Source organism: Triticum urartu, chromosome 6A (genome assembly GCF_056163025.1).
Source record: "Triticum urartu cultivar PI428250 chromosome 6A, HENAU_Tu73, whole genome shotgun sequence".
Classification (NCBI taxonomy): domain Eukaryota; kingdom Viridiplantae; phylum Streptophyta; class Magnoliopsida; order Poales; family Poaceae; genus Triticum; species Triticum urartu.
The window spans coordinates 95,402,596-95,429,682 of record NC_141878.1 but is presented as its reverse complement, the minus strand read 5'-3'; the positions used below and the strand labels follow the sequence as shown (position 1 = coordinate 95,429,682).

At 47.7% G+C, this 27,087-nt stretch overlaps 1 protein-coding gene and 1 pseudogene across 1 annotated transcript; one reads left to right on the top strand and one right to left on the bottom strand.

Annotated features, from left to right (window-relative positions):
* The window catches only part of LOC147964189 (uncharacterized), a 99,233-nt pseudogene extending 81,820 nt beyond the window's left edge, over positions 1 to 17,413 (bottom strand).
* An 8,160-nt stretch (positions 17,414 to 25,573) lies between these two features.
* LOC147964188 (uncharacterized) lies at positions 25,574 to 26,720 on the top strand. Its single transcript, XM_087527927.1, has 3 exons — positions 25,574 to 25,988; positions 26,087 to 26,174; positions 26,630 to 26,720. Exons 1-3 carry the CDS (start codon positions 25,574 to 25,576, stop codon positions 26,718 to 26,720), a joined length of 594 nt encoding a protein of 197 aa, XP_087384053.1.
* Positions 26,721 to 27,087: the final 367 nt, after the last annotated feature.

Here is a 27,087-nt window from a genome sequence, read left to right as displayed (position 1 = left end):
AAATAGCGGAAGTAACAAGGTTGTGGATTCCCATCAACACCAACGGCAAAGTTGAGTGTAGAAATCGTAACCCTAACGTATCACTTACTCGTCGTCAGATAATCCTGCAACATGAGACGTTGCAGCCACAGAGGGTCAGTACATTGAATGTACTGGCAAATTCACACCATAGAGAATGATGAATAAAGAGTATCACTACATGCATATTTGGCTGGTGGAAAAAGCTCTATGGTTATAAGGTTTTTGCGTAAAGCCAATTTTTCCCTACTTCAAAGGAATAAATTTAATTACTATCATGGTGGTTGTTAAACATTGAGAATGGTTGACAGCATTCTCAATCCCAATTAAGCATCATCATTAAAACCCAACAAAATTAATTTAAAGTAACATGATGAGATCAACAGGATAATCCAAGAACTAGATACTCAAGACGTCCATAACCGGGGACATGGCTAATCATGATTAGTTTGTACACTCTGCAGAGGTTTGGCACTTTCCCCACAAGACTCGATCTCCTCCGTTGGTTTCCTCGCACTACATGGTGTTTGAGAAACGGATGACCGAGACATAGCCTTTCAGAAGCGCTAGCACCTTACGTTGGATAGACCGGTACACCTACTTTCCCCTACATCTGCTAGTCTACCCTGTAAGAGTTCGCACGACTTAATCAACTATGCCAGAGCCCATAATGGCTTGTGGCTGCACACGAAAGTTTCTAGTATGATTAATCTCATGATCCCTTTGAGCCTGGGTGGCGGACCGTAGGATGATCACACGGTATATCCCCGGGATCTCCTAGGACAACACTGGTATATCCCCAAGTGTCCGGGCAAGTCCACTGGTATATCCCCAGGGTGCCCCTAGCAATCCACCCAGATGTGTATTCAAGTTGCCACCTTAAGTTGAACCATTAAATAACAATCTCACATCTGTCATGGATTTCACTCATACCCAAACCACGTCTACGAGCATAGCATGGCAATATAAGCATAACGTAAAAGTAACTCCCAAGGGTTTGATAATAATAAGGTAATAGGTACTACCTCAACTACTTCCCATCCCACAATTTAATTAGATCCTAATCATGCAATGTTTGAGGATTGATCTAATGCAATAAAGACTAGGTATGAAAGGGATATGATCAAAGTGTGAACTTGCCTGCAATGTTGATGAAGATGATTCGCACTCAAAAATCTTGATAGTTCTACTCGTCACACTCTGGTCAATCTATCGTAAGCAAGCAGTAGTAACCACACATAAGCAATCACTCAAAAGATCAGAAAGAATGAACAAAACAATTCAGAAAACATCGAAACCAAGCAAATAACTCTTGCAACATAAAACAATTTCTAACAGTACCAAAATTATGTGAATTTGGCCTTATTAGAATGTTTAGGTCAAGAGCTTCGATTTGCAAAAAGAATCAACTCAAACGGAGCTACGAAACTCAAGTCATGATCAAACGAAGTTTGAATTCGAATCTTTTCTAATTCAAATTTTAAACTTTTCAAAAACATGTTTGAGTTGCATTAAAGGATAGAGGAGATCGTAAAGAAGACGTGGGCGTTGGTTTCGTCTAATTCCGACTAACGAGCAAAAAGTTATAGTCGTTTGAAAACCAGGGGCTGATCTGTAAACAAAATATTCACGTATGGGTCCCTGGAATGAGAACTAAAGAAAAAAAAGAAAAAGAGAAATCTAAAAACTGAACATTCGTTACCGAACGCTAACTAACGAATTTGCTCGCTACGAAGAGGTAAACAGCGAGCGTTCGCTATTTAACAAATACCGGTTCGAAAAAAAAACGACTAGATCTAATCCTAGCCGTTGACCCTAGATCTGACGGACGAGGGAGGAGCCGGTCTTACCGCGGCGGTGGGCGCCGGCGTCGCTGGAGAAGATGGCAGCGGCGGCGTCGGCTTCGAGCGGGCGGCGGCTCTGGGGCTCAACGGCGCCAGCGAAGTAGATGGGGAGGAGCGGCTCGGCGAGGCGAGTCCGAAGGGGGTGGTGGCGTCGGGCGTAGGCGGCGGTGTCGTGAGCTGGTGGTGGAGCGGATCTCGTCGGAGTTGGAAACTCCGGCGAGCGCGTTTGGCTGGCTGTGAGGGGCTCCGAGCGTGCGATTTGATGAAAAAGAGGGCTGGGGTCGGGGGTATTTAAAGGAGGGAGGCGTGGAGGAGGGGCAACGCGAGGGGAGGTGCCCGCGTCGGGCACGGCAGCGGCGGCGAACTCGTGCTGGAGATGGACTCCGGCTGGAGGACGGGGACGAACCCGACAGGTGGGTCCCACCTGTCGGTGGCTGAGCGAGGCGGTGGCCGATAGCAGGCGCGAGCGGGCGAGCGAAGCGGAGCGGCTTCGGGCGCGGCTGGGCTTTGGCTGGGCACTGGGCCGTGGCCTGGCCTGGGAGCTGAGCCGGCCCAGTTGGCGGGAAGGTTTTTTTTTTCATAAACATTTTTTTCAGAGAACTAAAATAATAAAAACAAAATAACTAAAAATATTATATAGGCATATAATATATCAAAATTTTCAGAAAGAGATTTTCTACGACATGAACATTTTTCTTGCATTAAATAAAATACACATAAATTCTAATAATTCAAACAGTGCTAATTAAAATCCAACAACAATCATTTTAAAAATACCAAAATGATTTCAAATTAATTTTTCTCCAATTTTCTGTTATAGGGAATCATGTTACCCTAATTTCCATATATTTTATTTTTGGAGAAAAATAATTTGAATAAAACTCAAATAAATCCAAATTGAAAATTAAATTCAAAAGAACTTTGAATTTAATTCTTTGAAACTCCCAACTCATATTTCATATAATTTGAAGAAGTCATTTTATCTTCTCTCATGAAAATCATTGAGTTGCATAAAGTTTCAGAATTGGAAATATTTTTCAAATGAAATTCAAATATTTTCAGCAACCCTTTTCATTTAATTTAAATGGAAGAAGTCATGTCATCTTCTCTCTAGGATTTTGGGTTGAAAAGAATTTGAATTCGCGGAGATCAGAAAGCACATATGAAAGTTTGGGAAAGTCCTTTTATTCCCTCTCATTTAACTTTCAAAAGTTTCGAATTCACTCACTTTCAGTCAATCAATCAAACAATCAATCAAATCTATCTATTTATTATAACATTCCAAAATTTAGAATTTTGGGATGTTACATTCTTGTCACCACTCATGTGATTTGTACATCCACTATCGAGGACCCATTCAGTGGCTTTGGGTTGATCATCCTGCAGATGAATTAGTGCAGCTTACAAACTCATATACTTCATCAGTGAACAATATGACATCAATTCATCAGATCAATTTCATCAAGCAATAGAACGGATAAAGTAGTGTGAGGACGTGAGAAATGAAAGTTCATTTCTTCATGATTAGCCTGCATCCTATCAGGCATACTCAGGTCTCCAGCAAATTCTTCAGACGATTACGTACGTCTAGAGACCTGACCCTGCAGAAGAGATTAGTTCCTTTTCTTCACCACCCACATCTGAAGGGGTGGCAAAGAGTTCATCACTCTGCGAGCTCCATACTAGAAGGATGGCATAGAAGCCAGTCCATTTCGTTTCACATAAGAGGGGTTAGAATAAGCATAAGAGTATGCAGAGAAATTTTTCGAGGACTTATGGACATAATGATTTGAAGAATAATGCACATATCCGTAATCCTTAGATCTTCCCTGCGAAGCAGACGGGTTAGCACGATGATGTTCATCTGAGGACTTTGATCCTTTTGAGGAATATGATCCATGTGAGGGGTTTGGTCCGTATGAGGACTTGGATCCATATGAAGAATTTGATATGGGGTTCCTATTCTTCACAGGTGGCGTCATGATGACATTCACCTGAAGATTTTCAAGGCATCTTTTGGGAACCCAGATTTTCTTCATAGGGGAGCCGTTCCTGCAGTTAGTGCCAACATATCTAGCAAATACTTCACCATTCTGATTTTTGAACAGTTTATAGTTGGAGTCAAATGACTCATCATCAGAATGAGGAGATTCACAAGTAAATCCACATAAGTTAGATGGATCAACTGGAGGTCCCTTTGCAGCAACCCATGTAGTTTTTGGGTACTGCTCAGCCTTCCAATATGTACCATCAGCATTGAGTTTCCTCTCAAACGAAATACCCTCTTTCCTAGGGTTCCTATTGAGGATCTGCCTTTTAAGCACATCACAAAGAGTCTGATGCGCTTTGAGGCTTTTGTACATGCCTGCCATGTACAATTCCTTCAGTCCTGCATCGTCAGTGATACTAGCAATGTCCTCAGATGAGGAATTAGTAATAGCAGAGGCATGTGAAGAATTTGAAACATTAGCAACATTTGAACATTCAGGTGAAGAATTAGCAGATTCACGTTCAATGAATTTCAAAAACGGAGGAACAAATTCTTCCTGAGAAGCGCTGATTTGTTGAGCAAGTAATGAATCGCGCTCCTTCTAGAGATCTTCATAACTCACTCTTAGCTTCTCAAGATCTTGCTTTCTTTGAAGAAATTCATAAGAAAGCTTCTCATGATCCGATAAGAGAGTGTTACGATGACTTTGAAGATTGTCAAGCTTGGACTGAAGTCTCTGAAGATTTTCAGTCAAAGTTTCAGTGCGATCCATTTCTTCACCCAACATATCATCACTTTTGTCTAGCATGTTTTGAACCTTTTCAAGAGCCCTTTCTTGTTTTGCAGCAATCTTAGCAAGTTTAGAATAGTTGGGCTTAAGGTTTTCATTAGATTCATTCTCACTTCATTCAGAGGAGGTATATTTGAGTACCTTGGCACCCTTTGCCATGAAGCAATAGGTGGGAGCGTAGTCATCATCGCCTTCATCAGCCTTGTTGGTGAGGTCATTTTCTTCAGTGTTGAAGATAGACTTGCTGACGAATGCAGTAGCGAGAGCTAGGCTTGCCACTCCGGATTCGGACTCCTCAAATGTCTCCTCTTCCTCATTTTCTTCAGATTCAGCCTCAGAGTCCATTTCCTTGCCAATGAATGCCCTGGCCTTCTTGGAGCTGCTCTTCTTGTGATATGAAGGCTTTGAGGATTTTGATGATGAAGATTTTGTGGATTTCTTCTTTTTCTTTGCATCATCAGAACTGTAATCCTTGTATTTCTTCTTCTTTGATTCCTTTTCCCACTGAGGACAATCTTGAATGTAATGTCCAGGTTTCTTGCATTTGTGATAGAGCCTCCTCTTATAGTCACTGGATGAGGAATCATTGCTCCTTAAGGGTCTTCCAAGGCAGCCATGTCTTGAGAGCTTTTGGAACTTCTTCACGAGTAGAGCCAGATCATGGCTTAGTTCTTCAGGATCACCAAGGCTGCTACCAGAGTCTTCATCTTCGGACTCAGATGCCGCCTTGGCCTTCAATGCGCGTGATCTGCCATAGCTCGAACCATAGAGATCTCTTTTTTCAGCAAGTTGGAACTCATGAGTATTTAGCCTTTCGAGAATATCAGTTGGATCAAGTGACTTGTAATCAGCACGTTCTTATATCATCAATGCCAGAGTGTCAAATGAGGAATCAAGCGATCTCAGCAATTTCTTCACCACCTCATGGTCGGTGATGTCAGTGGCACCATGTGCTTGAAGCTCATTTGAGATGTCAGTGAGGCGATCGAAGGTTTGTTGAACATTTTCATTTTCGAGTCTTTTGAAGCGATTGAAGAGATTGCGAAGAACATCAACTCGAGAGTCACGCTGTGTTGAGACTCCTTCATTCACTTTGGACAACCTGTCCCAGATAAGCTTCGCTGTCTCCAAAGCACTCACTCTGCCATACTGTCCTTTGCTCAGATGGCCACATATGATATTCTTCACTTGAGAGTCGAGTTGCTTGAATCTCTTCACATCAGCAGCATTCAGAGAAGGTGTGACTGAGGGAACACCATTTTCCACAACATACTAGAGATCGTTATCAATTGCCTCAAGATGCATTCGCATCTTATTCTTCCAGTAGGGGTAGTCCGTCCCATCGAAGGTAGGACACCCAACGGAGACCTTGATCATACCTGCGGTCGACATAACTAAAACTCCAGGCGGTTAAACCAAAATCACACAGAACAAGGGAGTACCTTGCTCTGATACCAATTGAAAGTGCGTTATATCGACTAGAGGGGGTGTGAATAGGCGATTTTTATGAAATTCTTCATTGAGGAATTTTCCAGTGAGGAAATTCCTTAGCGAAGAACTACTAGCAGCGGAATAAGTACTTAAAAGTAAACATAACAGAATACAAGCATAGTCATCATGATGAAATGAAGACAGGCATAGAGTACAGGAAGCGTAAGCACAGGATAACACAGGATGAAGACAAACAGACTGATGAAATTGAACTGAGGAAATTGAGAAAGTCTTCAGTCAAAGTCTTCAAACACAGATATGAACAAGCACACAACACAGTTATGAGGAAATGAAAGAGTTGAGGAAATAGAACCAGTAAGCTTGGTGAAGACAATGATTTGGTAGACCAGTTCCAACTGCTGTCTCAGTTGTACGTCTGGTTGGAGCGGCTGAGTATTTAAACTCGAGGACACACAGTCCCGGACACCCAGTCCTGAACACGCAGCTCAGGACACCAAGTCCTCACCGTATTCTCCTTGAGCTAAGGTCACACAGACCTCGCCCAATCACTCGTGGTAAGTCTTCAGGCGACTTCCAAACCTTCACAAACTTGGTCACTTGGGGATCCACAATTCCTCTTGGATGCTCTAGACCATGACGCCTAACCGTTTGGAAGAAGTACAGTCTTCAAAGGTAACAAGCATCGGATCCATGCAGGATCAATCTCTTCAGTGATGCTCAATCACTTGGGGTTTGTAGGTGTTTGGGTTTGGGTTTTTCCTCACTTGATGATTTTCGCTCAAAGTCCTCAGAGGATGGGTTGTTCTCAAATGACAAGTGTCAGTTTCTCTCGGAGCAGCCAACCAGCTAGTGGTTGTAGGGGGCGGCTATTTATAGCCTAGGGAGCAGCCCGACATGATAAGACATAAATGCCCTTCAATGATATGAGCGTTAGGTGAGTAGATATTTTGGGACAGCTGGCGCATAGCATAGCAACGGTCAGAAATTTGAGTATCAAATTCCTCAGGGCTATCATGTTCCTCACTGTGTAGGCAATCCGCACTGGCGAATTCCTAACTCCTCAGTCAGAACAACTTCCTCAGAGACCATAAGAACTTCGTCTCTGTCACTGAAGAAATATACAGAACTGTATGAGATTTCCAATGGATTCACTCGAAGGGATTGGTAGGTGTAGGATTTTGAGTTGAGCATCACATGGAAATTTTTCCTTAGTATTTCCTCGACCCCCTTTAACAGTACGGTGTTTCCTATGACTCAAGAAAGAGAAAATGAAACTACGAAAACAAAAGTCTTCGCGCTTCATGTTCCTCGAATGAATACCAAGTCTTCACGGTCACACCAATTTCTTCACTTTCAAAGTCTTCAGAAAGTCTTCAGAGATTCAAAGTCTTCAGTCGAAGAACTTCATTTTTAGGGGTCGACTTTCTCTGTAAATATCAAACTCCTCATAGACTTATAGACCTGTGTACACTCACAATCGCATTAGTCCATTAACCTATAAGTCTTAAATACACCAAAATCACTAAGGGGCACTAGATGCACTTACAGATGGTTGTCAAAAGTTTGCACACTGCGCTCATGTTCCGGCTCAAGAATTAAGAATGATTCCAATAACTTGGCCGTTTGCAACTTGGGGGCTCGATATGGTGGGACCCTTTAAGAGGTCCAAGGACAAGAAGAGCCACCTGCTGGTGGCGGTTGATAAGTTTACCAAGTGGGTCGAGGCAGAGCCAGTCAGTAAGTGTGATACGGCCATGGCAGTTCAATTCATCAAAAAGGTGATATTCCGGTTTGGCTTTCCACACGGCATTATAACGGATAATGGTACTAATCTGTCCAAGGGTGCTATGGAAGAATTTTGTCAACGTGAGCACATCCGGCTTGATGTGTCATCAATGGCTCCCCCCAATCTAATGGTCAAGCAGAGAGGGCCAATCAAGAAATTTTGAGAGGTGTCAAACCTCGGCTTATGGTTCCTTTAAACCGGACACCGGGTTGTTGGGTGGAGGAGTTACCTTCCATGTTGTGGAGTATCAAAACTACACCAAACAGATCTATAGGTTACACGCCTTTCTTCATGGTTTACGGAGAAGAGGCAGTTCTCCCTAGTGACATACGTCATGACTCGCCCCGTGTGGTGGTTTATGTAGAAGCTGATAATGAAAAAGCATGCCAGGACTCATTGGACCTACTAGATGAGGAGCGTGATCTTGCAGCGGCACGTTCGGCGATTTATCAACAAGATCTACGACATTATCATAGCCGCCGGGTTAAAACTAGAACTTTTCAAGAAGGCGATCTAGTGCTCTGGCTCATCCAGGATCAGACTGATATGCGCAAGTTATCCCCACCTTGGGAAGGGCCTTTTGTGGTCAGCAAAAATTTGCACAATGGATCATACTAACTTATCGATGTTCGAGAGCACAAAGACTCACGTAAATCGGAGGAGGAGACCCAGCGGCCATGGAATATAGCTCATCTTCGGCCTTATTATACTTGAGCCATAGGCTCTTTTTATGTACATAATTATGACAATGTATATATTATAATTAATATAATAAACCAGAGCCTCAGCTAAAGCGGGGTCTCTATTGTTTTACATCATATGTGTTTACATGGAGGCTTCTGTTTACAAAGCGGAATTCTATTGATCCGGCTTGTAAAGCCACACATATAAAAGGAAATCACTAGGGTGCTTGGTCATATCTGAACCTTAGCTACACCTCTTGATCGGCTTAGGGCCAAAGGGAAATCACTAGGGGGCTTGGTTGTATTCACACCATAGCTACACCTCTTGATAGGCTTAAAGCCAAAAGGAAATTTTGTGGGGCCAAAGAGAGTGTTGCACCAGCACAACTCAAACATAGGCACCCACCGAGCACAGCTCAAATATTGCTTGGGGGCTCTTTGCTTCTCAAAGAACAAAGAGTCTGCACCCTTGCAATAGGCTATCAAGCCAGGCTTGGAAGCCAGGTGTATTCACCTAAAACCCCGGGTTATCCTGCCCCTTTAAGTAAGCCACTCCGTCCAGGTAAACCTGGTATGACCCATCGAACGTTTGACAAGTCAATCTCATAGACCCTGAACTTGTCAAAGTTAAAAGGATGATTGGTTAAAGATTGAGGTCCACCTTAAAAGGCTTTGAAAAATGGTTTAACTCAGTGGCCTCACAGCCCATGAAAAGCCTCGATTTAGGGCCTGGCATCCCATGAAAAGCCTCGCATATTCTTGTATTTTTTGCAAAGTGTTTCTTCTCTTTTGATAAAATTCATAAGAATTTTCTGATAACCCAGCGTGGCTTACAATGCTAAATTGTTAGTACATGATCATCTATAATCAGGCCTTTATTGTTCTAGTCTGGTTTGACTACAAGTCACCAGTATTATATGGATAAAACCAGTGTTTATCATAACCCGGTACGGTTTTATTGTAAACCGGCAAACCTGGAAGGAGTCATCTATACTCCAGCTTGGCGTTATCAGCCTTTTATAACAGTCATGGGGTCAAACAACGAAGGTAACATGTATTCTCTATTATATATCTGATTGTTTTTAAACAACCTTGACTGTATGACTAGGCTATATATTTGGGCAGCATGACCCGTCCAGCGGTAAACCGCCAGGACCCCTTCAATCTCTTGTATACAGGGACAAGTTAAAATACATCCACTACGGATTATGCATATAATAAAGACCCCAAAAGCATGGCGAGTTATCAGTGTCAAGCAAAATAAGTATGCTCGATGGCATAATCAGACAAGTGTTTGAACTAGCCTATTACTAGGCGTTTTAAATGCCCACAAAGGATAATTGTTTCAGTCAGAATGGTAGGCTGCATCAGATTAAACCGACCTCCGGTTCAGGATTCATCATCAGGACGACTTGAAGATTGAGGGTCATCTTGAGTCGGTGCATCCTCCTCTTCTCTACCCAGTGGCTGGAAATCAATCGTTGTCCAATCGATTCCAGTTAAAGCTTGGAACATGGCTTCTTCACTTATAAGGGTGGAAGGATCAATGTCAAGGGCATAAGTGTGCTTACGAATTGGCGGAACAAGATCTTCTACATCATGTGTTGGCATAGGATATCTTTTCTGATCAGCATCATAAACCGGTTGGTAATGCGATAGATCTGTTTCATCCGCCAACTTGCTCGCTATGGGTCGAAGTTCCCTTGTCAGCCTTCAGAGATCATCATTATTGAATTCTGAGCCATCTTCCTTTACGCCGGGATAGCCTTAACCAGTATCTGCCGGTTTAAGATCTGGAATCCATGCCTTGGCACGGAATAACGCAGTCAGCGCGCCTGACCTTGCAGCTGATATTTTGAGTTCATCCAACCGGGCATGCATCATTGACAGCTTCTCGATGGTTTCTTTTATCAGTGTTGGAGGAGGCCTGTTATATAAGCAGCAGTGCAGATAGCCCGTTGGGATCCGGAATACAACTGCTCTATCAAAGTATAGGCTAACTTCAGTTTCATTCGCATGTCAGAGCCCAGATGGGTAATGCGGGTCCTTGTGACATTGCAAGCATCAGTAAACCGGTAATTGATACGGTAGAATGACTTGAAAAACATCAGATGAGGATACTTACCAAATACAATAGAGGTCATAGCATTTATTTGCCACTTTAAACTGGTCAGTTCTTCGACCATCGGTTTAAGGGTTGCCTCTGCGTCTTCGGCCTTTTGTACTAAAGCGGCCTTCTCCATGTCCCAATCTGCATGTTCCTTCTTGAAGTTTTGCTTCAGCTTCTCCATAGCTGTTAAGGGATTGGTCAGTTCCTCTTTGGCTTTAGAAGCCTCCGCTTGCTGAGATTTGATGTTCTCTTGAAGATCAGCGGTTTGGGCATCCTTTTTGCTCAGCTCAGCCTATAAAGAACAGACATGTCTTCAACGGGCTATATATATTTGAAGTACCAAGCATATAATAAGTTATGCACTTTGCACTTGGGGGCTAATGCCTACTCGCTTCATTCTAGAAAATGATTTTAAGTCCCAAGTATAATGCAAGCATTATTCTTGGCACTTGGGGGCTAATGTACATCCGCCCAAAAGTAACCGTGGTTAAAGTCCTGGTTCACCTTGGAAAGGTAAACCAGCCCTTGGGGACTACACATGCGAAAGTTATGAGGACACAATGCTAAAGTACGGTTCATTTTTAAAGGATCAACCGACCCTTGGAGGATAAGTATGCAGAAGTACGGTATTATGAAGTCCCGGTTTTTGATTACTATCATAAATCAGCCCTTGGGAGCTACAGGAATTGGTACTTACAATTGGACTTAAGAGAGAAAAGGATTGGTAATTACCTCATAGAGTTCCTTCATTAAGTTCACTAAACCAGCTTCATAGTCACGGTTTGTGTACAGGCGGTTTAAAAAACCAGAATGGAGCTCCTGGGCGCTGAGGTGTGCATAGCTTGATAAATCGGTGCTCCATTTGCCTTTCTCCATGGCAGCACATTCTTCTTTGGCGCTATGTTTTGCTAAGGCAACAGGATGGATAGGGGGGGGTGGCCAACGCCAGTAATGATAACCTCATCTTCCTTGTCACCAGCAGCCTTTACTGGAGTTGGTAGAATATCAGTAGCCTTAACCGGACTAGACGGTCCATCATCAGTACGGACTGGACTTGCCGGTTTATCAGCTTGCACTGCGGTATCAACTTCTACTTGTTCAGTAGAAACATGATCTGGGGGTGGCAAGTCATCAAGCGTGGTGTCAGCAGTTGCTCTCCCAGGCACCACCCTCGAGCCATCACGTCAAGCCATTCACCCGCCGGATCAGCACTACCTCCATGCGCCGAGAAGCCCCCCCGGGCTGTGTGGCGCCCGAGGCTGATCTAACCTTTGACTCAGAGGATCACCCCTTCAACCCCATCGGTTCGGGCGTGCTCCCGATGCTGTGCAACCCCACCATCTGCCAAGTGGCCGTCACCAGGACCCTCATCGACGGTGGTGCCGGCCTCAACGTGGTCTCGGTGGAGGCCTTCAGCCTCCTCCACGTGCTGCTGGAGCGGCTCCAACCCAGCAGTCCATTCTCGGGCGTCGGAGCCGTTTCCACCGCCTCCTTGGGACAGATCCACTTCCCAATGACCTCCGGCACCTACGACAACTTCCGCACAGAGCTGATCGACTTCGACATCGCCCCCATTGGCCTCCCCTACAACGCCATCCTCAGCTATCCGGCCTTGGCTCGGTTCATGGCAGCAACTCACCCGGCGTACAACCTCATGAAGATGCCTGGGAGCAGCGGCGTCCTCACCGTGTCAGGAGACACAAGGGATGCGCTGCAGGTGCTCCAGCATGTTTTCAGGGCGGCCGCGGTGGCACAGCCCACTAGCACTGACGCCCTTGAGCCCAAGGGGGCTGCACCGGATAAAAAGAAGCATATATTCACCCAAGACAAGGCGGAAACCAAGCAGGTACCAGTCGACGAGGACGGGTCCACTGGCGCCACCTTCACCATAGGGGCCAACCTCGAGCCCGAGCAGGAGGAGGCCCTGGTGAGGTTCCTGCATGCGAACAAGAAGGTGTTCACGTGGGAACCTGGTCAGTTAGCAGGGGTCCCAAGGAAAGTGATTGAGCATCACCTCAACGTGTGCCCCAATGTGCGCCCCGTGAAGCAGAAGGCAAGGCGGCATTCCACTAAGAAACAGGCTTTCATAGTTCAAGAGACCCGGAAGCTAGAGGCGGCAGGAGTTATCCGCGAGGTCCGCTACCCTGATTGGCTGGCGAATCCGGTCGTTGTGCCAAAAAAGGGAGGAAAGGAGCGCATGTGTGTCGACTTCACCAACCTCAACAAGGCCTGCCCGCAGGATCCATTTCCGCTCCCCCGCATTGACCAGATAGTCGAATCCACCGCAGAGTGTCACCTATTGTGCTTCCTAGATGCCTTCTCGGGCTATCACCAGATCAAGATGGCGGTAGAAGACGTGGAGAAGACGGCTTTCCTGACCCCGTGTGGAGTGTACTGCTATACGTGCATGCCATTTGGGTTGCGCAACGCAGGCGCGACCTTTCAGCGGCTGATGCACATCGCCTTAGGCCGGCAGCTCAGGAGGAATGCTGAAGCTTACGTCGATGACATTGTGGTAAAGTCTCGTGAGGCAAGAACCCTGATACAGAACCTGGAAGAAACCTTTGCGAGCCTCAATGAAGTGGACCTATGGCTCAACCCGGAGAAGTGCGTGTTTGGAGTCCCCTCGGGCAAGCTCCTGCGTTTCCTCGTGTCCCACAGGGGCATTGAGGCCAACCCGGAGAAGGTCAAGGCAGTCGAAGACATGAGCCCGGCAAGGACCCTCAGAGAAATGCAGAAGCTCACCGGGCGTGTAACTGCGCTAGGGTGCTTCATCTACAAGCTGGGGGAACGGGCGCTGCCCTTCTTCAAGCTAATGAAGAAAAGGGGCCCCTTCGAATGGACTGAAGAGGCCGACAAGGCATTCAAAGACCTCAAGAGGTACCTTAACAGCCCACCAGTGATGGTAGCTCCGCGTCCTCGGGATCCCCTAGTGCTCTACCTTGCGGCCACCCCCTACTCCGCTAGCGCAGCCCTGGTGGCGGTCAGGGAGGAGCGTTGTGCCAAGGCCGCATCGTGCGTCCGAGATGAAGTAAAGCAGAGCCGGGAGGGCCTTGCAAAGGCTGCAACCGCAGCCGGAAAGGAACATCCACAGCATGAGAACGCACCTAGAGCAGGAGAAGCCTCTTCAGGCGACCAAGCACTGGGGGCTCCATCGTCTCAAGAGACGCCTCGACCTCTGGAGGACGCAAGCTGCATCAGCACCCTCAACCTCATCGAGCATCCCGTGTACTTCGTCAGCACGGTGCTACGGGACGCAAGGGCACGATACCCCATGCCTCAAAAACTCCTCCTCGCGCTACTAGTGGCCTCACGCAAGTTGCACCACTACTTCCAAGGCCATCCCATCAAAGTCGTCTCAGCATACCCCTTGGAAAGAGTACTCAGGAGCCCCAACTCAGCTGGGAGGGTCGCTGAATGGAACATTGAACTACAGGCATTTCAGCTAGAATTCAGTACGACCAGAGTCATCAAGGGAGCCGCACTTGCGGATTTCGCGGCAGAATGGGCAGAAGCGCCGGGTCTCGTGGCAGGCGAAGAGCGATCACTTTCCCGGGGAAGTGAAGAACCGGATGGCTGGGTCATGTACTTCGATGGGGCGTTCTCCCGACACGGTGCGGGAGCTGGCGCAGTGCTCGTATCCCCTACCCAGGACAAACTCTACTACGCCGTACAACTATGCTTCCAGCACAGAGAAAAGGTCTCCAACAACATAGCGGAGTACGAAGGCCTAATAGCAGGCTTGAAGGCATCAATTGCCTTAGGGGTAAAGTGCCTCATCATCAAGGGCGATTCGCAGCTCCTCGTCAACTTCTCCAACAAGATATACGAGCCAAAGGACGAGCACATGGAAGCCTACCTCGTTGAGGTTTGCAAGATGGAGAAACAGTTCTGGGGGCTGGAGTTGCAACACGTACCCCAGGGCACCAATTAGGAAGCTGATGACATTGCCAAGAGGGCATCTCGGCGGCTGCCTCAGGAGCCTGGCGTCTTCAAGGAGCGGCTCTTCAAACCCTCGGCGGTGCCGTCACTGTCGAGCACGGCGCAACTGAGGGAGGAGCTCCCTCAGCCGCCTGCCTCAGGAGCCCGGTCTACGGCCCGGCCTCAGGGGCATGCCTGCTCCAGGCGTTAAAGCCTCAGGAAGGGTGTTGGATCCCGGAGCTCAAGAACTACCTGATGCAAGGGACCCTGCCGGAGGACGAGGGGGAAGCGGAGCATGTGGTGAGGCAGGCCACAGCTTATTGCATCAAGGACGGAGAGCTCTATTGCAAGCGACCAAATGACGTGTCCCTATGTTGCATCTCCCAAGAGCAAGGGAAGGAGCTACTAGCGGACATACACGGCAGAGACTGCGGGCACCACTCGTCGTCACGAACCCTCGTCGGAAAGGCATTCCGTAGTGGATTCTACTGGCCCACATCGCTCACCGACGCCGTTGAGCTGGTGAGGGCTTGCGAGGCCTGCTAGTTTCACGCTAAGCAGATCCATCAGCCTGCGGGGGGTCTACAGACTATACCCCTCTCATGGCCGTTCGCAGTTTGGGGGCTGGACATTCTGGGCCCGTTTCCTCGGGCGCCAGGGGGCTATCGCTACCTCTACGTCGCTGTGGACAAGTTCACTAAGTGAGCTGAGGTGGAAGCCGTCCGCACAATCCCGGCAGGCTCCGCTGTCAAGTTCATCAAGGGCCTCGTGAGCCAATTTGGGGTGCCCAACCGCATCATCACCGACAACGGTTCGCAATTCACCAGTAATCTCTTCAAAACGTACTGTGCTAACCTTGGAACGCAGATATGCTACGCTTCGGTAGCACACCCCCGGAGCAACGGCCAGGCCAAGCGAGCCAATGCGGAGGTCCTGAGGGGCCTCAAAGCCAGGACCTTTAAGAAGAAGCTGGAGGCCTGTGGCAGGGGCTGGTACGACGAGCTCCAGTCCGTGCTGTGGTCAATCCGCACAACTGCGACCAAGCTGACTGGTGAGACCCCGTTCTTCCTCGTCTACGGAGCAGAGGTTGTTCTCCCTCACGAGGTCAGGCGTCGCTCCACACGGGTCCTGGCGTTCGACGAGACGCAGCAGGACGCCATGCGGGGGATGGATCTCGTGCTGGGGGAGGAACGCCGCCGATAAGCCGCGCTGCGAGCGGCAAGGTATCAACAGGTGCTGCGACGATACCACTGCCGCAACATCCGCCCCAGAACTCTTGAGGTAGGGGATCTTGTACTCAGACGGGTTCTCTCCAGGGAGGGGCTGCACAAGCTCTCTCCCATGTGGGAGGGCCCATTCAAGGTTGTTCATGTCTCCAGGCCTGGCTCCGCGCGCTTGGAGACCACAGAGGGGGTACCCAGCCAGAACGTGTGGAACATTCAACATCTCCGGAGGTTCTATCCCTGAGCGAGGCCTAGCACCTAGGAAAGGCCCGGTGCCTATGAAGAAGGCAAATGCCTGTGAAGCTGCCGTGTTTTGGGAAAGGCCTGGTGCCTGTGAAGAAGGCAAATGCTTATGAAGCTGCCGTGTTTTGGGAAAGGCCCGATGCCTGTGAAGAAGGCAAATGCCTGTGAAGCTGCCGCGTTTTGGGAAAGGCCCGGTGCCTATGAAGCTGCCGCGTTTTGGGAAAGGCCCGGTGCCTGTGAAGCTCGCCGCCTGTGACACTCTCACGTAATAATGAGTGGGGATGTACACACCCCGGAGTCTCTGAAGTGCCTCCCTCGGGCCTCGGGGGCTCCCGCCCACGCCCAGTGGCAGCACTTAGCTCCGCGCTGGCGAGAAGACGTCGAAGACTAGAATAGGTGCCGAACGCGGCTTTTTCATTTGCTTTCTGCAGTTGACTCGTTTATTCCCGTTTGAAGTTTTATTGAAGCTGTTGACATTCCTGGCTTGTGACTCTTTATCTTTTTCACTTGCTTGCCTCGTTTTCTCTCACACAAGTCTCGCGAGGGAGGTTCGTGGGCGCCCTCGCGAGTGTTTTCTGCCCCGATCGTTTGGAGCTTTCCTATTCGAGTCCTCTGCGGGATCACCCCTCCCAGTCCGTGCCCCATGGGCATCGCGACACGAGCGCAGGACCTGGGCCGATCGCCCCCACAACCGAGACCGAAAGTTACCCCTCCTACTAATCCTTGCAGGGCACGAAGCGCAAGGTGGGGCCACGGCCTCGGGAGGCAAGTACCGCGTCAAGCCCCACCGAGCTAAAATAATTCTCGCACACGGGTGCACGGCGTGGAAACACAACGCAGAAATAGAGGAAGCAGCGCGATGGTTAACAGCACCAGTTCTAACACGCCCCCGCGGGGCCTATATTACCTTCTATTTCTGCATAGGAAAAGAAGGAAAACAAAATGGGCGCGATTCGTCCTGCACCAACCCACAGCGAGGGTTCGAGCTGCTCCTGGGGCTCAGGCGGATCCCTCCTCTCGCTTCACTGGGGCGCGATGGCGGGCTGACCCGCTACCTTCACCCAGGCAGGCGCGACGGCGCGGAGGCTGGTCGCGGCCACCGCTGGAGGAGCTGCTGCCTGAGAGGGAGTCGCCGAAGCTTAGGGAACCCCGAGCACTGCCGCCTGTACGTCTGTCGCCGTCTTCATCCTGGTCAGTGCCGGGGCTGGGAAAGCGGCCACGGTCATCGTCTTCGGGGCAGCACCCAGCACGGCGACCGTCTTCCCCGAACACCCTCACGTAGAGGGTGGCGTCACCATCAAACTTGAAGTACAGGGTGCACCGCCGGCCCAGGCTGCGCACGCGGGCAAACATTTGCCAGCCGCGGGTCAGGGCCCCATTCCCAGAAACGGAGACCTCCAGCGAAGCCCAGGAGGCCCTGCTGCAGCAGCCGTATGCCTGGAGCCAGAGGCCGCACCGAGCGCTGGCCGGTAGTTCACCTACGAAGAAACGAGGAAGCTGGTACCGGGTGCTGGTTGGGTCCGCCGACCACATGACGAACTCCGGCAGCACCTCCGTAGAGCGGAAGCGTGGCCTAGGGGGGTGCACAGCCACGGTGTGGCCCCCATCAGTAACCGGGCGCTCACCACCGCGCAGGGAACCGCCTCCGTGGCCGTGAGAAGCCACTACGAGGACCGTGGAATACATGCGAGGGCGTCCTCGGCCGCGCTTGGTCGGGGGGGAGGGAGTCGGGCCCTGCCTGGCGGGCCTTTCCTTTCTCCGCGGCCGAGAATCTCTTTGGAGCCATGGGAATGACGAGTAGCCAAGAAGAAGAAAAGTAGCAGCAAGAAGGGATGGGCTGAAGGGGCTCACACAACCCCGTACTTATAGCCGGAGGAGGTCAACCGCTGAGAACCACGATCGCAGGTAATCATGACTGGTCTCTCTGCATGCAGGGACCTGTCAAGTCGTGCAGCCGCCGAGGCGTCGTGGGGAAGCGCAGAAGCCCACGTCCAATCGGGCGCACCTTGGGCCCGGGGGCTACTGTCGGCGTTCTGGGAACGGGGGTCCCCAGACTTGCCTGCCTGCGGCCTGCAGCGTGGCTCAAGTGGGGGCCCAGCGCAGCCCATCTTCTTCAGCTCAAGCTCAAGACCCTCGCGAGGGGCCAAGCCTCGGGGGGCGGACGACCGGAAGCTTCCTCAGAGGCAGCCTCATCAGGCAGGCTCGCGAGGATGCGGAGAGATCAAGGCAGGGGTACCTCGCGAGGAGCCCGTGACGCAAGCCATGACGACCGAGACCAGGCAGGTGCCAGGCGGGTGCCGGCCTGCGCAGTGTCCTTGTTTCCCCTTTGGTGCAAAGGGCGCAAGCACAGGCCAAGGCATCGGGCAAAGGTTACCATTCCGGTGCAACGAGACCAAGACCAACAGAGCGGCAGGACGGAGGTCACCGCGGAGCCCAAGACGGCGTCATCACCAGTGCTTTTGGCAGCCGAAGACCACCTTTGGTCAGGATAACTTGTACTAGATGTTCCCCTTCAAAATGGCCAATTGTTTGCGCCCTTCCCACTCATTATTTGGGGGAGAGGCCCAGGGCCACTATAAATAGAGCTAGCCACCACAGAGTAGAGGGACATCTAGAGATCTGATAGAGCCCTAGCAGAGAGAGGGAGAGGCGACCGAACTCACCCAAGCAGTTCATCGCACCAGCTCAAGAACACCTGTCGCGTGGCTGTTCTTCCCTTGTACTGTTCATCATCAGCCCCTGAGGCAATCCACCACGCCACACACTGGAGTAGGGTATTACACCACAACGGTGGCCCAAACCAGTATAAACCTCGTGTCCCTTGTGTTGTTCGTTGTTTCCAGCTTAGATCACGCGAGGAGATTGGACGTAGATCGGTAGGGGAGAGTTCTCCGTGCGCACCCCTGTGTTCGAACCTCAAGGGTCTGCCGGAACCCGAAATCCGACAGCACATAATCATAAATCATCAAAAAGAGACAGCTTAAGACATTTACCCGGGGACGGTCTTGAGGGGCGGAAGCTGTGTCGCAGTTGATTCGCCGGATGATGAAGGTGGTGTTCCCTGATAATTCGAATCGGATGGATTAAGAGGCTGTCGGAAATAACCCGCCTTGGGGTAAGAAGTATTGGAAGTATTTGAAACCTCGGATTGGCGCTTCCGAACCAGAGTATTTGGTAGACCGGTGGAAGTGATTACTTGGCCGCTATGATGGGTTGTGCGGAGAGTTTCATGTTGCTGCTTCTTCAAAAGAAAGTTTGGGTCCAAGTAACCTAGGGGGTGAGAAAATCTTACTTTCCGGATTGCTTGACGGATTTTTTGTGTTGGCAGAGGATCTGAACCGGAGGGAAGGATAATCACCTCTGCGTCGTCAGCTTGGCTGCCCTCGGCGTCATCCTGATAAATATCATTGTCAATGAGGTGTATGAAAAGTGAACCAAGAGAATCAAATTCTACCTCTGCATTTGGTTCATCAGGGTCGTCATCAAGCTCTAAACCGATTGGCTCAGTTGCTTTCCTCTTAGTAGATTTCTTGACCGCCTTCGTTTTTCGACGAGGAGCCTTAACCGTTTTCTCCCGAGGTTTCTTTTTCCAGAACGGATCATCACCCTATTTAAAAAATGAGCAGAGGATATTAAAAGTTGCATAGTTCAAAAATATCAAGTATAAAGCGGAAGCAAAACAACTCTTACAGCGGGCGGTTTGTTCTGTGTATAAAAGGGACTTAGCCCGGTCTTGCTACAGACAGCTTCCGGTTCATTCAGCACTTTCTTGACAGACTCAGTAACTTCATCATCTGTTAGCAGAATGTCAATATGACGTTGGGAGTCTTTTACGTCACCGGTGTACTCGCACATTAAACCGGAGTGATGACTTAACGGCAGGATACTCTAGGATAGCCAGCAACGAACAAAGTCCACACATGTCAAACCGTTGGCCATGAAAGCTCTAAGCTTGGCGAGTTGTGGTGCATACGAGGCCCGTTCCTTGGCACTTAGTCGTTGCGGAAGCGGATGAGTGTTGCTAAGCCGGTGAGCACGGTAACCCGGCAGAGGGTTCTCATCTTCAGGAGAAGTGTCCTTGCAATAGAACCAAGTCTGATTCCAATCCTTTGGCTGACTATGAAGTCTGGCATGAGGAAAGCTAACATCCTTCCTTTTCTGAATGGAGATGCCACCGAGTTCAGTATTAGGCCCGTCTATGAATTCAGTGCGACGGTTTAAGTGGAAGAAATCCTGGAACCGCTCGACAGTTGGCTCTTCTTGTAGATAGGCTTCACAAAACACCTAAAATTTGCAGATATTAGATACAGAGTTGGGTCCAATGTCTTGAGGGTGGATCTGAAAGCTGGCTAGTACATCCCGGAAAAACTTGGATCCAGGCAGTTTAAAACCACGGCCTATATGATCAGCAAACACTACTACTTCGCCATCTCTGGGGGTAGGAGGATTTTTTGGACCGAGAACTGCCACTGGATTTCATTCTTCTTTGGTAAAGTGCCAATTTTGACACATCCATTCAGTTGCTCCTCAGTAACCCAGGAAGGGACCTAGTTACAGTAATAGAATTGTTTGGCCATTGCAAGTGAAGAGCTGGAAAAGGTTACTGCCGGTTTATGATTCATAAATGACAACGCATAAAGTGTAACAGGTTGAGAAAAAAAGGAATTCAAGCTTGTAGAATTGTTAAACCGGAGGAAGTTATAAACCACCTACGACAAAGCGTTTATAAATGCTAAAGCGATGAGCGGTTTACAAGGGGACTACTGGCATATGACAGATTACTTTCTACAAGGATAAACCGCCTACGCAGATAAGGAAGGTGCAGATCTAAGGTAAAAATGACTAAGTGAGGAAAAACAGGTTTCACAAGATTGCGTTGGAATTTTGGATCTACCACAAGTCAGGAAAAGAAAGAAGGTTTAGACCTAAAAAGTTTAGTCCTGAAGCAGTTCACAAAAGGTCCAGATCAAGTTCTTATGTGTTTAAAGCTTGGTTTAATGACCGAGATAAGGACTACCATAGCTACTACATGAAACGAGTCAAGCTTGAGGTCTGCTATCTATGGACTGACGAAGAACACGAAGAGAGCGCCATGAACCCGTATGAACCCTAAATGGATATACAAAGGAAAGAGGGAAGAACTTACAGCAGCTGTTGAAGCAGCGGAGGTGTGCCGCGTCTCTCTAGTGCGATCAGGTTGATGCAGCGGCCAACGGTGAGGCAGAGGTGAAGCTCGATGACGATGGCGGCGCTCGGGTGCAGGGGCGTCACGAGGAGGAAGAAGAGATGGAAAGGCAAAGGAAAGAAAGGGAAAGGGGTCCTTAGCCCTATTTATAAGGGTAAAAAGATAAGCGACAGGCGCGGGAATCGAGGAGCCCAAATAATGGATATATAACGAGATTGTCGTTTCGATTGCTGGGTGCTCATTAATGAAAGGGTATCTTCGGCTTTAAATGAATAGGTGACATCACAGTGGTTTATTACAAATCTGGAGGATGACATCACGGCGGTTTACAAGATCTATGCGAAGATGCAAAGGGAGGAATTCTTCTAAATGTTGAAGATTGACATGAACAAGTTCAAATCAATCTGGGGCCTAATGTTGGGGATATTACTACTGGACATAAACCGGCCAGGAGAGGCCGGGTTATCCTTATGATGATCATCTTATTTGAAGCCCATGAAGACATGTATGATGGCGCTTCATGAAGTCCCAAGGCCCAAAGGCGGATTAAGGCTTGTAGACATGAACCGATACTGATGTATACTTGTATGATAAGTTAGGAGTAGAGACCGAGCCGGAGACATTTATGATCCGGCCTCGGGACTCTGTAAACCGGCGGGCGTCGACCTATGTATATAAAGGGATGACCCGGCGGCGGTTTAGGGACAACACACAACAACTCGAGAGCCAAGCAAAGCAGATTCACTCCCTGTCATCGAAACCCTAGCAATACCATCACAACTGGAGTAGGCTTTTACCTTCATCGTAAGGGGCCGAACCAGTATAAACTCTCGTGTCCTTTGTCCGCTCTAAACCCCTTTACACTAACCCGTAGCGATGGCTCCACGACTAAGTCCTTTGACAAGGACATTTGTCGTGACAATTCCACGACACATGGAGTCTTGATGCTGATCATGTTTTACTCATGAGAGAGGCTTAGTCAACGGGTCTGCAACATTCAGATCCATATGTATCTTGCAAATCTCTATGTCTCCCTCCTTGACTTGATCGCAGATGGAATTGAAGCGTCTCTTGATGTGGTTGGTTCCCTTGTGAAATCTGGATTCCTTTGCCAAGGCAATTGCACCAGTATTGTCACAAAAGATTTTCATTGGACCCGGTGCACTAGGTATTACACCTAGATCGGATATGAACTCCTTCATCCAGACTCCACTACAAGAAATATGGCAACTAGTGACCTTATTTCAGTGACCCTGGAAGAATTGGTTATAGATCTACGACCATTTGAGACCAATTGGTCAAAAGCTGCTCGGGGGGCTCCAAACCCTCAACTATATCGACCATTTTGGCCATAATGGTCGTAATTCCCTTGCACGAAATGGTCATAAAGCAGATAACACTGATCTGCTGCCTTATTTCTAGCTGATCACGACCAATATAGATGGTCATAACCTTGTAAATTGTGGTGGATTGCTATGACTAGGCGCCACCTCATCAGTTTTGCCTATGTGTCATGTCCATGTTTCAATTTTTGCCCTAGGTTGTGAAACAACCTATATTTCTGTCATTCCCAAAATTCGCCCCAAAAAATTGGGCATTCTTTTGCCTCATGACAATATTCAACTCCATTTTCTTGGTAAATCTTCCACGACAAATTTCCAAAGTTTTTGTTCAACTCGAACTGTTGTGAAGGAAGTACTAGCTAGGCATATCCTAATGAGCTGAATTTTTGCAAAAGCTTCTATATTCCCAAATCATAGCTCTCCACAAAATTTGAGCCCCATCTAACAATACATGTGAGTGTGGCTTCAACATTCATATTTCTGTCCAGTGTGGTACGTTGCAAAGCAAGTGACACGTAGGCTCCTCCATTTGAGCTGCAAATTTTCCAAGATAGTGTCCTTAGTAGATGATCATCCTCAGCCAAAACTCAGGCCCATTGGCCATGCGCATTTCCCGTACCACTAATCAAACACTTCGGTGCTAATTCATGTTTGAGCTCAGTTCAGTCTCCTCGTGAGATTCTTCTATTGCCTTCTTCTTCCTGACACCTATCAGGGGAGTGCCCAACCCACTAGACATGCCTAGGCCGCCCGGAACGCGTGGCAACACCACGGTCACGCGGTGACCATGCGGCGGGCATGCGAGTCTACACGATTTGGAGTTGGGGCACTGGGCCACCATCGAAACCTCAACGTATTGCCACCAAACCATGTATTTCTGATTAAATAGATACTTATGTACCTATAAATGATTTTTGGAAAAAATAAAGAGCAAACTATGAGGCAGCTACAGTTCAAATTTGACCCGCTTCCTACTGAATGGGCGGAAATTTATCTTTTTCAGCAGAGGTGTATAGGTACTTTTGATGACCAACCATTTTGTCAATTGTACATTAAATATGGCCTTACATATTATAAAAATGACCTGGTCCCATTTTGCAACAAATATATGGTAGGTCCTTCACAAAAAAACTCATTTGGGGCACTCGAAAAATGGAAAATTGATTTTTCGTCCAAAGAAAATGAAAACTCCCTTAGGCAACATTGTTTGCCATTCCAATATGCACCCTTGTGCACAATATTAGATCATTTGAACAAACTATGCCATGAATGTGGCCATAAGATTGATCATTCGGCTTGAAAGCCATGAATCTTCACGCATGATAGCTCATTTCTGAGAACACTTTTTTAAAATAATTGCTATATTACAAGTTTATTATTTTTCCTGGAAATTTGGTCACATATAATGACACAATGCAAAGGTTTTCCAATTTTTTATTTTTTATTTGAATTTTTTATGCCCATTTCAAAATGCGGTCAAAAGGGTGGGCTTGACCGTTCCTATTTAGTGGTTGAATCTTGGAAAACTTTTGATGTTTCTCTGATTAAATAGATACTTATGTACCTATAAATGATTTTTGGAAAAAATAAAGAACAAACCATAAGGCGGGTGCAGTTCAAATTTGACCCGCTTCCTACTGAATCGGCGGGAATTTGTCTTTTTCAGAGATTGATCAAAACTTTTGACACCCAACCATTTGGTCAATTGTGCATTAAATATGGCCTAGTATTTTAGAAAATTGATTTGGTACAATTTGGCAACAAATATATGGTAGGTCCTTCACAAAAAAAACTCATTTTGGGCACTCGAAAAATGGAAAATTGAATTTTCGTCCAAAGAAAATGAAACTCACTTAGGCAACATTGTTTGCCATTCCAATATGCACCCTTGTGCAAAATATGAGATCATTTGAACAAACTATGCCATGAATGTGGCCATAAGATTGATCATTGGCTTGAAAGTCATGAATCTTCACGCATGATAGCTCATTTGTGAGAACACTTTTTAAAAATAATTGCCGTATTACAAGTTTATTATTTTTCCTAAAAACTTGGTCACATATAATGACACAATGTGAAGGTTTTCCAATTTTTTATTTTTTTTATTTTTTATGCCCGTTTCAAAATATGGTCAAAACGGCGGGTTTGACCGTTCCTAGCTAGTGGTTGAATCTTGGAAAACTTTTGATGTTTCTCTGATTAAATAGATACTTATGTACCTAAAAATGATTTTTGGAAAAAATAAAGAACAAACCATAAGGTAGCTTCAGTTCAAATTTGACCCGCTTCCTACTGAATCGGTGGAAATTTGTCTTTTTCATCAGAGGTGGATCAAAACTTTTGACCCCCAACCATTTGGTCAATTGTGCATTAAATATGTCCTAGTATTTTAGAAAATTGATTTGGTACAATATTGCAACAATTATATGGTAGGTCCTTCACAAAAAAACTCATTTTGGGCACTCGAAAAATGGAAAATTGATTTTTTTTGCCAAAAAACTCATGTCTCACGACACCTTTTTAAAGATATTTATCTTTTTTCATGTTTGTTATTTTTTTCTGAAAACTTGTTCACACTTTGGTGACACAATGAGAAGGTTTTCCATTTTCTTTTTGAATTTCTCAAGCCATAAAATAGCTGACTTGATTTTAATGCATTATTTTTAGGCAACTATGACCTATTTAGATGGTCACAACATCATACTGCATTCTGATTGGTCCGTGGACATCTCACGCGGATCGTGCATCATATGTCGTCGGATGCTCGCGGATCCAATGGTCGTCCTCAACCCTTCCACACCAACTCCGAAACCCTAGGTCATTTTCCATCCACCCCCCCTCGCCTCCTTGCTTTCCCACATCCATCCATCGATCCCCTTCCTTCTCCTCGCTGTCTCGCCCGATGGAGAGAGAGAGAGAGAGAGAGAGCCTTGTCCCTTCCAGATCGCCGCTGCCACCTCCCTCTGGCGGAGCTCGCCGACGTCCATGGCCTCCCCCTCGCCCCTCCCCTTCCCCCACCCAACCAAACCAACCAGCCCACCCGACACCCTTCTTCCTCCAAGACAGCCAAGCCACGCCCTCTCCCCTCAGATCCATGGTGCTGCTCAGCGCCAGCACGGCCCTGCGTGCACGCCTAGTCGCCCCGGCGTTGACGGCGGTGGTGTGGGCGTGCCTCCCCATGTCGCTGCCTCCTACAATCGCCGCCTCGGCGGCCCTCCGCCACGAACCAAGGCCAGCGACGTCTACCGCGCGCCGGATCTGACACGAGGACCACGAGCAGGGGACGGGCTTCCTCACTCCGCCCCGGATCTGCGGCTGCCCTCCGCTGGCCATGGACTCCGTCCTAGGGTTTTCGCCGCCACCGGAGAGGGGTGGAGTGTAGAAGGACCAGATCAAGATGGTACGTGCGCTGTCCTCTTGATCATTCTCTTGACCTGATCCATGCTCGACCTTTGTTATTAATCGCGTGGCTGATGGTCTGATTCGATGGTTCGGCAGGCCGGACGGCTCCTCGGGCAGCTCCTCGTCATGGGCAGCGCCGTCGTCGGCAGGGCCGTGGTGCAGGCCTACCGCCAGACCATCGTCAGTGAGTGCCCTTGCTGTCCAAAACTCGGTGGAATTTTGCAGCTATTCCTAGAACATGTTGTAGTGTCCCTTGCTGTCAAAAACTCGGTGGTGGTGATAGGATTTGTTTTTGGCTTGATGGGCATAGTTTGCACTTTGGAATGCTACACCATTGAAGTGTAAACGAATTGTGCAAAAAAATTTGTTGTCTTCCATTTTACTGGTGTCTATTCTTGTCATGTATAATTGTCATTTAGTACTGAAGGATGCAGGCAGGGAATTCTATTGTTTGATTAAATGAATGAAAACCTGAAGGAGATCTAGATTAACAGTAGAATCACATAGTTGTAATTACCCGAGAAATTTTAACAGAAGCTCACTGTTATGTCCTCCATCAGGCGATCTTGTTTGTTATCGCCGTAGAATTTGGTGTGGTTGAATAAAATGGCGCTCACTTGCATCATTGTATTTCTGCAGAGTTTTAAGAAGAATTCTGGTACGAACACACTGCCCGTATACTTGTACATGTGCAGCTGAGGAACATCCTATGGGCTACTTCCAAGCATGATGTGTACGTGATGTAGAACTATTCTGTGATGCATTGGTCGTCCTTACTCCACAGAGGAAAAGAAGTGCTGAACGTGGTAGGCCAATGGGCACCAGTAGACTGAACAGCTGCCAGCCATGAATGAAAGGTAGTTCTGGACAATCTACTTCCTGCTCGTCAGGAGCTACATCTTACCGTAAGCTCTCGCATCATCAGCTTTCGCCATGTGCAAGTGCATTGTTCATGTACAAGTGCTCAATTAGCTTCATGATGGTGTTGAATTCGTGAATATTCAATTAGGAATTCTAGTCCATCCTGTTCTTTGTTTGCTGAAGTATCCTTTGAGGTGTAATGCTTCCACCAGAGATTAGCTACACCAGCATCTCAG

What these genes read in the sequence shown, in the direction of transcription:
- LOC147964188 (XM_087527927.1), top strand. Translation starts at nt 25,574, where the DNA reads ATGGCCTCCCCCTCGCCCCTCCCCTTCCCCCACCCAACCAAACCAACC. An exon ending in AGAAGGACCAGATCAAGATG is followed by an intron (nt 25,989 to 26,086) that starts GTACGTGCGCTG and finishes ATGGTTCGGCAG; the next exon opens with GCCGGACGGCTCCTCGGGCA. An exon ending in CTACCGCCAGACCATCGTCA is followed by an intron (nt 26,175 to 26,629) that starts GTGAGTGCCCTT and finishes GTATTTCTGCAG; the next exon opens with AGTTTTAAGAAGAATTCTGG.